At 35.5% G+C, this 12,040-nt stretch overlaps 1 protein-coding gene across 1 annotated transcript in view; it reads right to left on the reverse strand.

Annotated features, from left to right (window-relative positions):
- Positions 1-12,040, reverse strand: part of ADAMTS6 (ADAM metallopeptidase with thrombospondin type 1 motif 6) — a 278,857-nt gene that overhangs the window by 43,500 nt on the left and 223,317 nt on the right. Inside the window, exons 18-19 of the mRNA XM_041767368.1 lie at positions 9,452-9,615; positions 8,885-9,023 (exon numbers count right to left, since the gene is read on the reverse strand). Coding sequence (XP_041623302.1) covers positions 8,885-9,023; positions 9,452-9,615 — 303 coding nt within the window. The remainder of the gene's footprint in view (positions 1-8,884; positions 9,024-9,451; positions 9,616-12,040) is intronic.

Consider the following 12,040-nt stretch of genomic DNA (forward strand, 5'->3'; position numbering starts at 1 on the left):
GCAGAGACACTGGCAGAGGGAGAAGCAGGCTCCGTGCAGGGAGCCCGACATGGGACTTGATCCCAGGACTCCAAGATCATGCCCTGGGCTGAAGGCAGGTACTCAACTGCCAATCCCACCCAGGGATCCCCTAATGACTGTAATTTCTACACCCAATGTGAGATTCAGACTTATGACCATGAGACCAAGAGTCATATGCTTTACCAACTGAGCCAGCCAGGTGCCCAGAAGATTTTCTATCTTACTTCTTCTTCTTTTTTTAAAGATTGAGAGAGAGAGAGAGCACAAGCATGGGGAGGGGTAAAGGGAGAGAGAGGGGGAGAAGAAGACTCCCCCCTGAATGGGGAGCCTGACTTGGGGCTCCATCCCAAGACCCCAAGATCATGACCCCAGCCAAAGTCAGAGGCTTAACTGACTAAGCCACCTAGGCACTCCCCAAAGCTTTTCTTCTAATTATATACAGCACCTCTTTCTTTCTTAGAACCAAAGAAACATTAAAAAGAAACATTAAAAAGTTGTATAGCTTATTTCCTCAAGTAAAAAAAAATGGGAATAGTAGTATTAGAGGGCCCTATGAAATTGGGATGATGATGTTTGCTATTTAAAAAGGCTTAATTTTTTTCTGAATGCATTTTATGCATGATACCTTGTAAAGATACATAATGTTATGACTGTTAAAAATGCTATTTAGATAGACTATTTGTTAAGTGAAACTTGACCTGTGACACACAAATCATTAATACAATAGGAATGCGCTTACCCAAGTTTTTCAGTGAGTGAACATGTATGCAGGCCCTGATCATGTTAGGAAAGAATATAATGTCTAAGGCAATAGAAATTAGATGAAACAGGGAGAAAAACAGCACTAGGGGAAATGTTTAGGGTTAGCAGAGACTTCTTGCCTTCAGCTATAAGGCCAACATTAGAGAAAATACAAGCCACAATATTCAGGAGTAAACAGTAAAAAACCAGATCACCACACCAAACTTTTATATGTATGTAAGACTTTTTATATGACGTTAGAAAGCTTAATACTGAAAATACACAGGAGAATTCCAAAAACAACTTTGAGTGTATCATATAAGTGAAGCCATATGCTTAAGTAAAAAGATAAATATAGAAATAATTATTATAGACAAATAAAAAGTCAACATATTCTCTAGAAGATGTGAACCAACCAAGAGCATGAGTTTGCTTAGAGAAGTGACTCCTCTCAAGGGTATGCTGTATGCGAACCAAGCCACCAGGTGCAATTGAGAGCTATAGACACTAAGGCTTTCTGGAGCTGTGATATTCATAGGTGTTCTGCTATGATGCCTAGTACAGCTAAACCCTTATATTATAGGGTACTCTTACTTCGCAACATTGAAAATGACCTAAAAGAAGGGGATGGTGGGAGAAGGCGAACTGGGGAAAGCCATGGTCAATGCAATGATAGACTTTGTCTAGTCCTACAAGTATTTTATATTTTAAAGACCAAAGAGAAAATTTGGGAACAATAAACACAGGTAAATGCAAATCTTTATTTTTTCTAAGCTCAAGTCACTTCTTACAAGTGGCTTGTATTATTAAAAATATCACAGTGATCTATCTTATGTCTAGTATAGTGTATATAGGAATCAAATGTAAAATGACTTTCAGTTTCAAACAATAGTTCATTGTATAACTTGAGACAATGATCTTTTATAGGGAATTCTTCTTAAAAACTAACTACATAACTGTATTTCTTCAAAGGGAAATAAATCATAATGAGGAAAGTGCTTTTAATTACTCAAACTAAAATTTCCATCTGTTATCTTTTACCGAACTCTGAAAGTAACTTTTGTATGATAAATCCTAAATCAAAGAGAAGCAAACTTAGTTATAAGATTTGACCTTTTTATGTCTTTCATACTTAATTTCAACCAAGTCTATTTTGAATCTTGAAAAACAACTGGATTTTGTTTTCTTCTCTCTGCTCCATTTTGGAGCAACTCCACTCTGAGTTTGAGTCAAAGCTACAGTGTATACGTCCTTTATAAGCTGTAATACATATTAGGTATTATTATTATGTCCATAAAAGTCAACTCTGAAAACACTCGTTTGTTTGAACACATTCTGTTAGTTCACTAATACTATGAATTGACCATTATTAGTGATGTTAAAAATGTTAGGTATCTTGAGGTGCCATCCTGGCTCAGTTGGTAGAGTGTGTGACTCTGGATCCTGGGGTTGTGAATTTGAGTCCCATATTGAGTATAAAGTTTACTTAAAAACAAAATCTTTTTAAAAAATGTTAAGTATCTTAGAAATAGTGAAGAAATTAAAAGGACATCTGTGAAAATGTAAGGCATTTACCTGTCATATCTGGTACTATGAGAGCTGTTTTCTTTCAGTCAGGTATTAGTATTAGCCTAAAGATTGCATTGTATTTTTTCTAATAATCACTTTTAAAAGACAATTTTAAAATTGTTATGTTGTAATGGAATTATTGTACTTTTAAGTGCACATTATGCTTGTGTTGTATCATTTTTGAAAGTAAAATATATAACAAGGACATACAGTGTTTCCATAGAAACAATGTAGAAATAACCAACTTTTTAAAGAGGCCAACACAATTTGAAGGACCGATTCATTAAAATAACTTTAGAAGTATGTCATTTATAAATGGAATAGTGTAGATTATTACATAAACTTGTTAGGTAGTAAATTGCAAAGACAAATTTGCTATCAGTTCTCTTTTAAATACTTAAGGTTTTCTTTCTTTTTCTTTTTTTTTTTTCACCATAATTACCCATCAATCTTAAACTGAACTAATAGATGAAGGAAACATATTTGGGACACATCAGAAGGAAAACTTAATATAGATATGAAGGAAAAGTTTACACAGTATTCAAGATTCCTAGTTCCTTAATTAGAAGTATAGAAGAGGACTTCTCCTTTTATTTGATGCTGCTCTTAGGCTTTAAGGCAAAGTTTTCAAAGCCAATTAACTGAGAGTTACTATACTGTTGCACTCAAGTTTGCACCTGTTCTGTTAAAAAGAAAGTCATAAGAATTCTTTATTTCTGATGCAAAGGAAAGTCAGACATACATAAATATTTTACAGGTATTCTTTTTAAATGTATGCTCTAAGTCTTTGACCTGCAATTGGCTCTATTGACACTTCTGATTATTTTTTCTAAGTATTTTTTTTCTTTAGGTTTTCTTTCTTTCTCTTTGTGTAGAATTACAAAAGTTGTATACCAAAAAACTCATTTTTGTCAGATTCTGCTGACAAACATTGGCATCTCTTTGTTGAACATTGCTTGGCAGCCCAGGAAGAAAAAGATGAGCTAAAACTATACTTTTATTGAAGAGGAGAAGGAAGAAGACAGGTTTATTTTTAGAGGCAATTCAATTTTGATTTTATTTGAAGATCAAAGTACAGATTTTTAATCTATATACTATGGGGTTATTCAGGAATGTTTCTGATCAATTGTTATGGACCACTTAAAATTTTATCATTACTTTTTACTTTATATTTATATAACCTAATTAATTAATTTTTTGTATGTTTCATGATTATTTAGATGCTTATTTATTTTTATTTCTCTTCCCTGGATGTCATCTTAAGTCATACGTGTGTGTGTGTGTGTGTGTGTGAATAGCATATAAACTTAAAAGATATTCTGTGTGTCTCTTCTTTCTAGCTAGGACAGATTTTTTAAATTCACTTTTTTAAATGATTTCACCTGATTCATCAGGATTTTCAAGCATATTGGAGCTGGGTTTTTACTCTTTAGTATTTTTAGAATGTTTTATATGGTTTCCAGCCACTATCTTATAGTAGACCTGATGTAGGCCCATATTTTTCAAACTGTACCAGTGTGCCCCAGAATACTGAAGCAGACTCAACAAAAGACACAACAGAATGTTGTACATTTTCGATGGAAACACAGTAACATTCATCATATACCATACTGGTTATTACTAATTTCTTTGGACTTAACTACTTAATAAGTAAAACTCTTAGATATATATATATTTTTTTCTGCCTAGGAGGGCTGTGAAAAAATTACTGAGACATTAAGGGTATCATGAACCAAGAAAGTTTGAGAACTCTTAATTTAAGGTAGAATGAGTATCAGTAAAGTAGGTAAAAATTAGTCATCTCTCTTTCTTTTCTTTTCTTCCAAAAGATGTTGAATGTCATTTCATAAATGATTGGGATGGGCCCAATCATCAGAATTTTTCAAAGTTCTCCAGGTGATTCCAATGTTAAGATAACCAAAGTTAAGAACCACTGGGTTTAGGTAAAGCATTTGAAAAAGTAAAATTTCAAATTAGTGCAGGTGATTTTTTTTTTTTTTTTTTTTTAGTGGGTATATATCATACTGCTCTATGGAAGTTGCCACCTGGAGGAAAAACTGTCCAAGGTAAAGGACCATCTTTATTAAAACAATGCTACATTTATAAAAATCACTAGATATTCCATTTCTAAGTCTTAATTTCGGGGACACCTGGGTGGCTCAGTGGTTGAACATTTGCCTTCGGCTCAGGGAGTGACCCTGGGGTCCTAGGATCGAGTGCTGCATCGGGCTCCCTGCATGGAGCCTGCTTCTCCCTCTGCCTGTGTCTCTGCCTCTCTCATGAATAAATAAATAAAATCTTTAAAAAAAAAGCCTTAATTTCGGCAAGTTACTTCACTTGGGTTTTATCTACAAAATAGGAATGATAATAGCTCATGGTACTGTTGCTGATAATTAAATGTAAAAGGGTACCAGAAAATGTGTTATAAACTATAACATCCTGTTTATTATTACATAGCTGAGCAGTAGAGCTATTTATCATTAAAAAGACTAGCTGTAATGTAGATTATAACTTCAATATGGATTACTACCTAAATGATTTGCCACTTTGTTTTAATAGGCATTTACTTTATGAAATCTAAGTGTCTAGCCCAATGTTTTTCCAAGTATGGTTCCTGAACCAGTAGCACAGCATCACCTGGACATTTTTTAGAAGTGCAGATTCTTGGGGTCTATCCCAGACCTCCTGAATCGAAAATTGGAGGCAGATCTTAGCAATATTATTTGAATAAGACATCCAGGTAATTCTGATGTAAAGTCTGAGGACCAAACATCCAGCCAAAGTGAGTAAAAAGTGAGTATGTATGACTAATATCAAAGGAAAAATACACAATATTTGTTATTTGAAACTTTAAAAGTTGCAGTGCAAAGACATAGCGGGTAATACTACTTAAAAAAAAAGCTTTGTATTAAAAATAACATAATTCTCTTTACCCAGCCAAGATTTATCAATTAACACATTAATCATGAACACAATGGTAGCATATAAACTTGGGAATCAAATAAATCAGAGTATAAAACACTCTGGATAAGGAATAAAGAAACAAAACTCTAGTAGGAGTTAACAATGATTCAGAAAATAGTTAAGTTTTAATTCACTGGGCCTGAGTGTCTCTCAGAGGAAGAATCACAACTGTATCTTAAAAATCACATTTATCCTGAAGACAACAACCCACAGCATCTCAATGTTCTTATTCAGGCTAAGGAAGTGTTTCATCACTTACTCAGAGAAAAGACCATAACTTAGACTGAATCACCAGTAATATTTCCTGCAGCATGCAATTTGTCATTGGGTCTGCTAAGCAACAGAAAAACAATCTCAAAATTTCTTATCTTAAAAGATATCATAAGAGAAAGCTATCAACATTGCTCCCAGGCTCAAAGTTTGTTATTTGCCACTAATAAAACATATGCAGGACAGTAAGAGGTGAGTTCACTGAAGAGTCTTGTGAGATTGCAACGCAAAGTTTTTTGAGATCTTTCTTGTTTTCTCTTTTTCCTTTTAAAAAAATTTTGGTGTTTTCAAGACACCTAGTACCACCCTACAAAGATGACAGTGAAATATCCCAATTAAGAACTGACTTTATCCCAGGATGCCTGGGTGGCTCAGTGATTGAGCGTCATCTGCCTTTGGTTCAGGGTGTGATCTCAGGGTCCTGGGATCGAGTCTCACATCAGGCTCCCCTTGAGGAGCCTCCTTCTCCCTCTGCTTGTGTTTCTGCCTCTCTCTGTGTGTCTCTTATTAATAAATAAGTAACACCTTTCAAAAAAAAAAAAGAACTTACTTTATCCCAATTTAAAAAAAACTGCCCCATCTCCTAAGAAAATGCACAATTCTAAACTCTTATTTCCTATACTGGAAAAAACAAGCACAAATAAATGACTGTCAAAATAATTAATTCCTTTTCCTCATCTGTAAATATTTATTTAGTACCTAGCATATTCCAGATACAGTTCGAGGTGCAAAGTGAGTCTAGAGAGATGCACAGACTTCAGTGAGGAAGGCATAGGTTCTATGTGTCCAGGTTTCAGTTTCTCTGTCAACCAAACCACTAGTACTCAAACTTAAGTAAGCATCACAATTTCATGGAAAGCTATATAAAACAGAATGTTGAGGTCTACCCAGAGTTTCTTTCAGTAGGTCTGAGATGGGGCCCCCAAAGTAGCATTTTTACTAAATTCTCAGGTGGTGTTGATGCAGCCAGTCTATTGGCCACACTTTGAGAACCGCTTACCAAGCAAGACGAATAGCAGCTCTTCACACTATCCCTGCCAACTTCCAAGCACTGTACATCTCTCTTCCAAAGAAGGCAATGGCCTCATGACTGCCTCATGCCTGCTGTCATAATCACATACAACTGAGCAGAATTCTAGTTTCTAGAACCACCTCAAATATCTGGGATCACTAGCTCCAGAACAGAGAAAAAAAGTACAAATAACAGAAAATTCTCTTTCCAGAGGCTTTTTTCCCTCCTTGTTTTTCTTTTTGTTTTACCCTCTACCACAAGAGATCATTTTTGTATTATGATTTCCCAATGTGAGCATTATGGAAAAGAATAACACTCCTTTAAGTTTTTCATGTATCTTTAATACAATCACAGCTTTTCTTCTAAATTCAGTTCTCATGGCCTAACAACCACCCTATTTGTTGGACTATCTCCTTTTTGAACAAAAGAATCATAGGGTTAGGAGGAACATTGAGAATTCACTTAATCCCTCCTTGGCCTCAGACAAGACTGTGTCTAAACCATCCCCAAATATAGCAATTTTCAGTACAAAGAAGAACAGGCACTAAGAATTTCTCATTCAACATTCTGTCACAGACTTGAAAATACTAATATACTTTCCTTCAGCCCTCTCTTCTCCAAGCTAATTATCCTTAACATTTAGACTTCCCTCATTAGATTTCCTAAACTTTATTTTGACTCTTCCTTAATAACTTTATCCCACCTTATGCTTCAGGGCCTGAATTATGTATGTACTGTTATCATGAAGACTTCTTTATTGGTATGTGAAAGGGATAAGCTAATTTATAGCTTGAATAAAAATGAATTTTTGGGAACAAAGAAAGATATATGAATAAATGCCACTAAGATATAATACAATGGCATTCACTTGAACAATTAATTTCAAATATCCTTTATTTTATTAAAATACATAGTAATGCCTTATAGTTTTAAAAACTATGTCACAAATCAGTAGCCATTTTACATATAAAACGGATGGGAATTAGAGATCTTTCAATATATGCCTCAAATTATATAAAACCATGTTTCATGACACCTCACACAGAAGATATTATTATTATTATTAATTTGCTTTTTTGATGTTTTATATAGTGTTTACTACTAAAGTTGGAGTTGTAGCTTATCAATGATTTATTTCTGTATGAGTCTAAAAATACTGAATATATTATATAATAATTTCTGTAAAAATAATTCCTCCACTACAAGCCTCAAGAATCAGAGGTGTTTAGAAATTCAGTGAGTACAGGACAAGATAGGGTAAAGGCCATGTCAGATCATATGTTTCTGAGCAGTTTAGAAAGGGAAAATAGGTAATACATTGGAAATGGGATAAAATGGGATGATATGCTTTATTTCTATTTCTCCCATTCTAAATATCACTATTCAAAATCACTCTTTGCTTTTGGAATGGTGAGGTACTCTAGCCCAGCCTAGGCCTGAGGGACAGGGTTGTTTCCTTGCCTATTGGGACCAAGGTGTACGGTGGAGGCGATGCATTTAGTCTCCAGAGAGAAGGAAGATGCTGCTTGCACAGCACTTCTACTCACCAGTCCATGCAGCAGCAAGGGTGTTGGCTTTGAAGGAAGCCAACTGTCCTGCTCTCCCAGCCAGAGGTAAAGAATTGCATTGGTGGCCACTAGAGGGAGGAGGATTAGGAATAGAGTAAATTGTGGGGAAAAGGCACCCATGAAAAACGCACATGGGACAACCAACACATCACCAACCACCGCCTAGCAGCTACCTTTCTGAGGGACTATAATGGGGTCAGCATACACCATTAACCCAGAGACCCAGACACCAGGAATTATTGTAGTATCCCAGCATATAGCCCCTTAACTGTGATGGCTGAAGAAGGGAGTTTGAATAGGTTTGTGGGAAACACACAAGCGCACAATCACAAACACGCAAGCACACAGACATACATTCTCATCCCCCATTACAAGAAGTTGCATCTGTGCCGTCTGATTCTTGCTCATTTTCTTATTTAAAACTCTTGATGTTCTTTACCAAGAATGTGTTCACGAAAAGCAAACAGCCCACCTTCAAGATAGTCTTGGGAGAAGCACCAGCAGAGACACTCATTGTGCCAAGATGTATTTTACCAACAAATCTGTACAAATTACATGAGGTTAAAAACAAACGGAATATAATATAATTAAAGCAAAGTTTCTTTTGCTAAATTACAGCTTGAAGCAAACCTGCAAGAAATGTTTCCAATTAGCTTCTTTAGCAAACACAAAGCATAGCTCAGAGTATGTTTTGCTTTCCATCCTGCCCTCTGGGTGGGCTGCCTAGTGGGTGTCTTACCTCCAGCACAAGTAGCTGAGCATTCTGACCAAGGCTGATGATTCCATGAAAACCCAACTTCATTGTCTCCACTGCCGGTCCGAGTGATGGGAACATTGAATTTATACCTAATTCCCAAATTCTGTTCCTGAAGCAGAACCTGCCATTGAAAACAACTGGTGAAGATAATTAAAATACAATGAGGCTTCATTCAGATATTTATTATTTCTTTTGAAGAAGAAAATGTCATAAAGTAAGTCTTATAAGAAATTTAAGGTAACTTTTAGAACACATGCATTTATACTGAATTTTCTCCTTCCATTTTCATGGGTAATTTAGAGTCATTTCTCTCATCTGCCTTGTTTAGTTATAAAAATATTATTCAAGCAGGCATTGAAAAGATTGATCAAATGGAAGGAGCAATATGGCCTTAACCTTACACATATCTCATACCCTTGGCTAAGCCATTTTACCTTTATTAACCTTAATTTCGCTACCTGTAAAACAGAGATAATAAAGGCTGCTCCTCTGTACCTCGCAGGGCAGATTACAAAAACGGGAGAAATTAAGTGGTAAAGACACATTTACCATGACAATGAGATTTTCTGAGGTGGGACCTAGAGCTTCCAAAGATTCTGGTTCATCAGTTGGTCTCTTGTAGTGAAAAGCTGTCCCAGCAACATCAAACTTCCGAGGCCAGTCAATAGTCCAGGCACCATTAATATAGTAATCATCCCCTTCAGATTTCAAAGCTAAAAAAAACAAAACAAAACAAAACAAAAACAAAGGCAAAAAAACAATACAGTCTACCTAAAAATGTGAAACTTCATTTACCACAATGTCACTTATTAACTGCATTGGAGTGTACAATGAATATCCATGCCATTTCCATTTAGAGATAGGATTCTTGACTATTTTCAGAAGTACAAATTAACATAGTAATTTTCCATGTGCATGTCAAGAAGATATTAAGTGTTTATAATGATATTAGTAAACAGAAATGAAAGTTTTACCCGGAGAAATAAACATATTCCCTACAAAGGGAAATTATAACAAAAGCAATAATTGGGGATGAGAGTGTGAGTAGGGAGCAGACTTTCTTGTCTTAAAACTTAAAACGATAATTAAACTAATATGAGGTGAAGTTAACTTGTGGTACTGGCACACAGACAGATAGAACAATGGGGCCAAACAGTTAAGAAATAAACCCAGGGCACTGGGTGACACAGTCGGTTAAGCATCTGACCCTTGATTTCAGCTCAGGTCACAATCTCAGGGTCCTGACATCAAACCCTGAGTCAGGATCCACACTCACCAGAGCCTGCTTGAGATTCTCTTTCTCCCTCTCCCTTTGCTCCTCCCCCTGTGCTCAAAATAAATAAATTAAAAAAAATTTTTAAATGGTTAAATTCTGTTATATGAATTTCACCTCAACAAAAAGTTAAAAGAAGAAAGAATAAATGTCAGATGGGTAAATATTTAAATGTAAACATAATTAAATAATAAAATGCTAGAAAGAAAATATGGGAGAACTTTCTTTTTTCTTAAAGATTTTATTTATTCATGAGAGACACAGAGAGAGAGGCAGAGACACAGGCAGAGGGAGAAGCAGGCACCCCCACAAGGAGCCCAATGTGGGACTTGATCCTGGACCCCGGGATCACACCCTGAGCCAAAGGCAGACACTCAACTGCTGAGCCACCTAGGTGTCCCAATATGGGAGAACTTAAAAAAAATATTGGGGTATGAAAAGTTTTTCTAAGCATGACAAAAACAACAACAACAATAAACAACAACAAAAAACCTCTCCGAAACTATAAAGAATGAGTTCAATAAATATGTATGCATAATTTTTTAAACCTCTAGAGGAAAATAATGAATTAAAAAGTTTTAAAAATATGTGATAGGAAAAAGGGTTATTAATACTACTATACATAAATTCCTATAAATAAATAAGATGATAATTTTGATAACGATGATCATGATTTGACAATGACAAAAATGTCAGCATAACTTTTTGTTAGCATGGTAGCTTCTTCAAAACCTTTATCAGGTCAGCCATGCCTGGGTGGCTCAGTTGGTTAAGCATCTGACTCTTGATTTCAGCTCAGGTCATGATCTCAGGGTTGTGAGATCAAGCTTCACGTCAGGCTCCATGCTCAACAGAGACTGTTTCTCTCTCTCTCTCTCCTTCCCTCCTTACCTCTCCCTCTGCCCTCCCCCCTCAACATATGCACTCTCTCTCTCGTAAGTAAATAAATTTTTAAAAATCTTAAAAAACACACACAAAAAAACTTTTATCAGGCCAGATGAATAAGCAGCCCAAAAGGACTAAATGACACATGGAGTCTGACTCACTGGACCTCTACCACTTGTCCTTAATATTATAGACCATTTCCATTCCCTCAAGTCTATCTGCCTGGCAAATTACTTGTACTTTCTTGACTCCAGATAAGTTGTGAAAATTCACTTATCTTTCAGGAGCATGTCAACCAATTTTAAGAATTATTTAATTTGTTAATTAAATTTTTCTTATAGCTTAAAGTTTTTATTTTCAACTCTCCCAGTAGTTTTGTCTCATTTAACACATCAAAATTACTTTAGCTATATAAGGACATCAGAGACTGTATAATATAAAATAGTAAAAACAAAAGTAAAAATAACCCTTTTCACACCCACTGCCAGCAGCTTTGAATTCTCCTTCAATTTTAGCTCTCACTTCCCATTCTCTCAACTACTTCATGAATGGATCCTAACTCTCTTTTGCCATTATTAGTAAGTTCAGAAAAACACAAAGTATTTTAAAAAGACTGAATAAGGGAGGAAGATGTGGCTTTATGGACAGAGCATTATTAAAGGCAAAAAATCTGATGTTAGAAATCCTATTTTTTAGTCTTTTTAATACGGAAAAGAATCCAAAATTATGGCATAAAAATAAAGAGGTTTTAAAAAATATTTATTCATTAGAGAGAGAGAGAGAATGGGGGGCAGAGGGAGAGAGCCCCCAAGCAGATTCTCCACTCAGCACGGAGTCCCACAAGGGGATAAATTCCATGACCCATATGATCATAACCTGAGCTGAAACCAAGAGTTGTAATGCCCAACTGATTGAGCCACCCAGGTGCCCCAATTAAGAGGTTTTCTTAAAATAAAGTAAGAGCTTGATAATACTAGTGT

This window comes from Vulpes lagopus, chromosome 8 (genome assembly GCF_018345385.1).
Source record: "Vulpes lagopus strain Blue_001 chromosome 8, ASM1834538v1, whole genome shotgun sequence".
NCBI lineage: Eukaryota > Metazoa > Chordata > Mammalia > Carnivora > Canidae > Vulpes > Vulpes lagopus.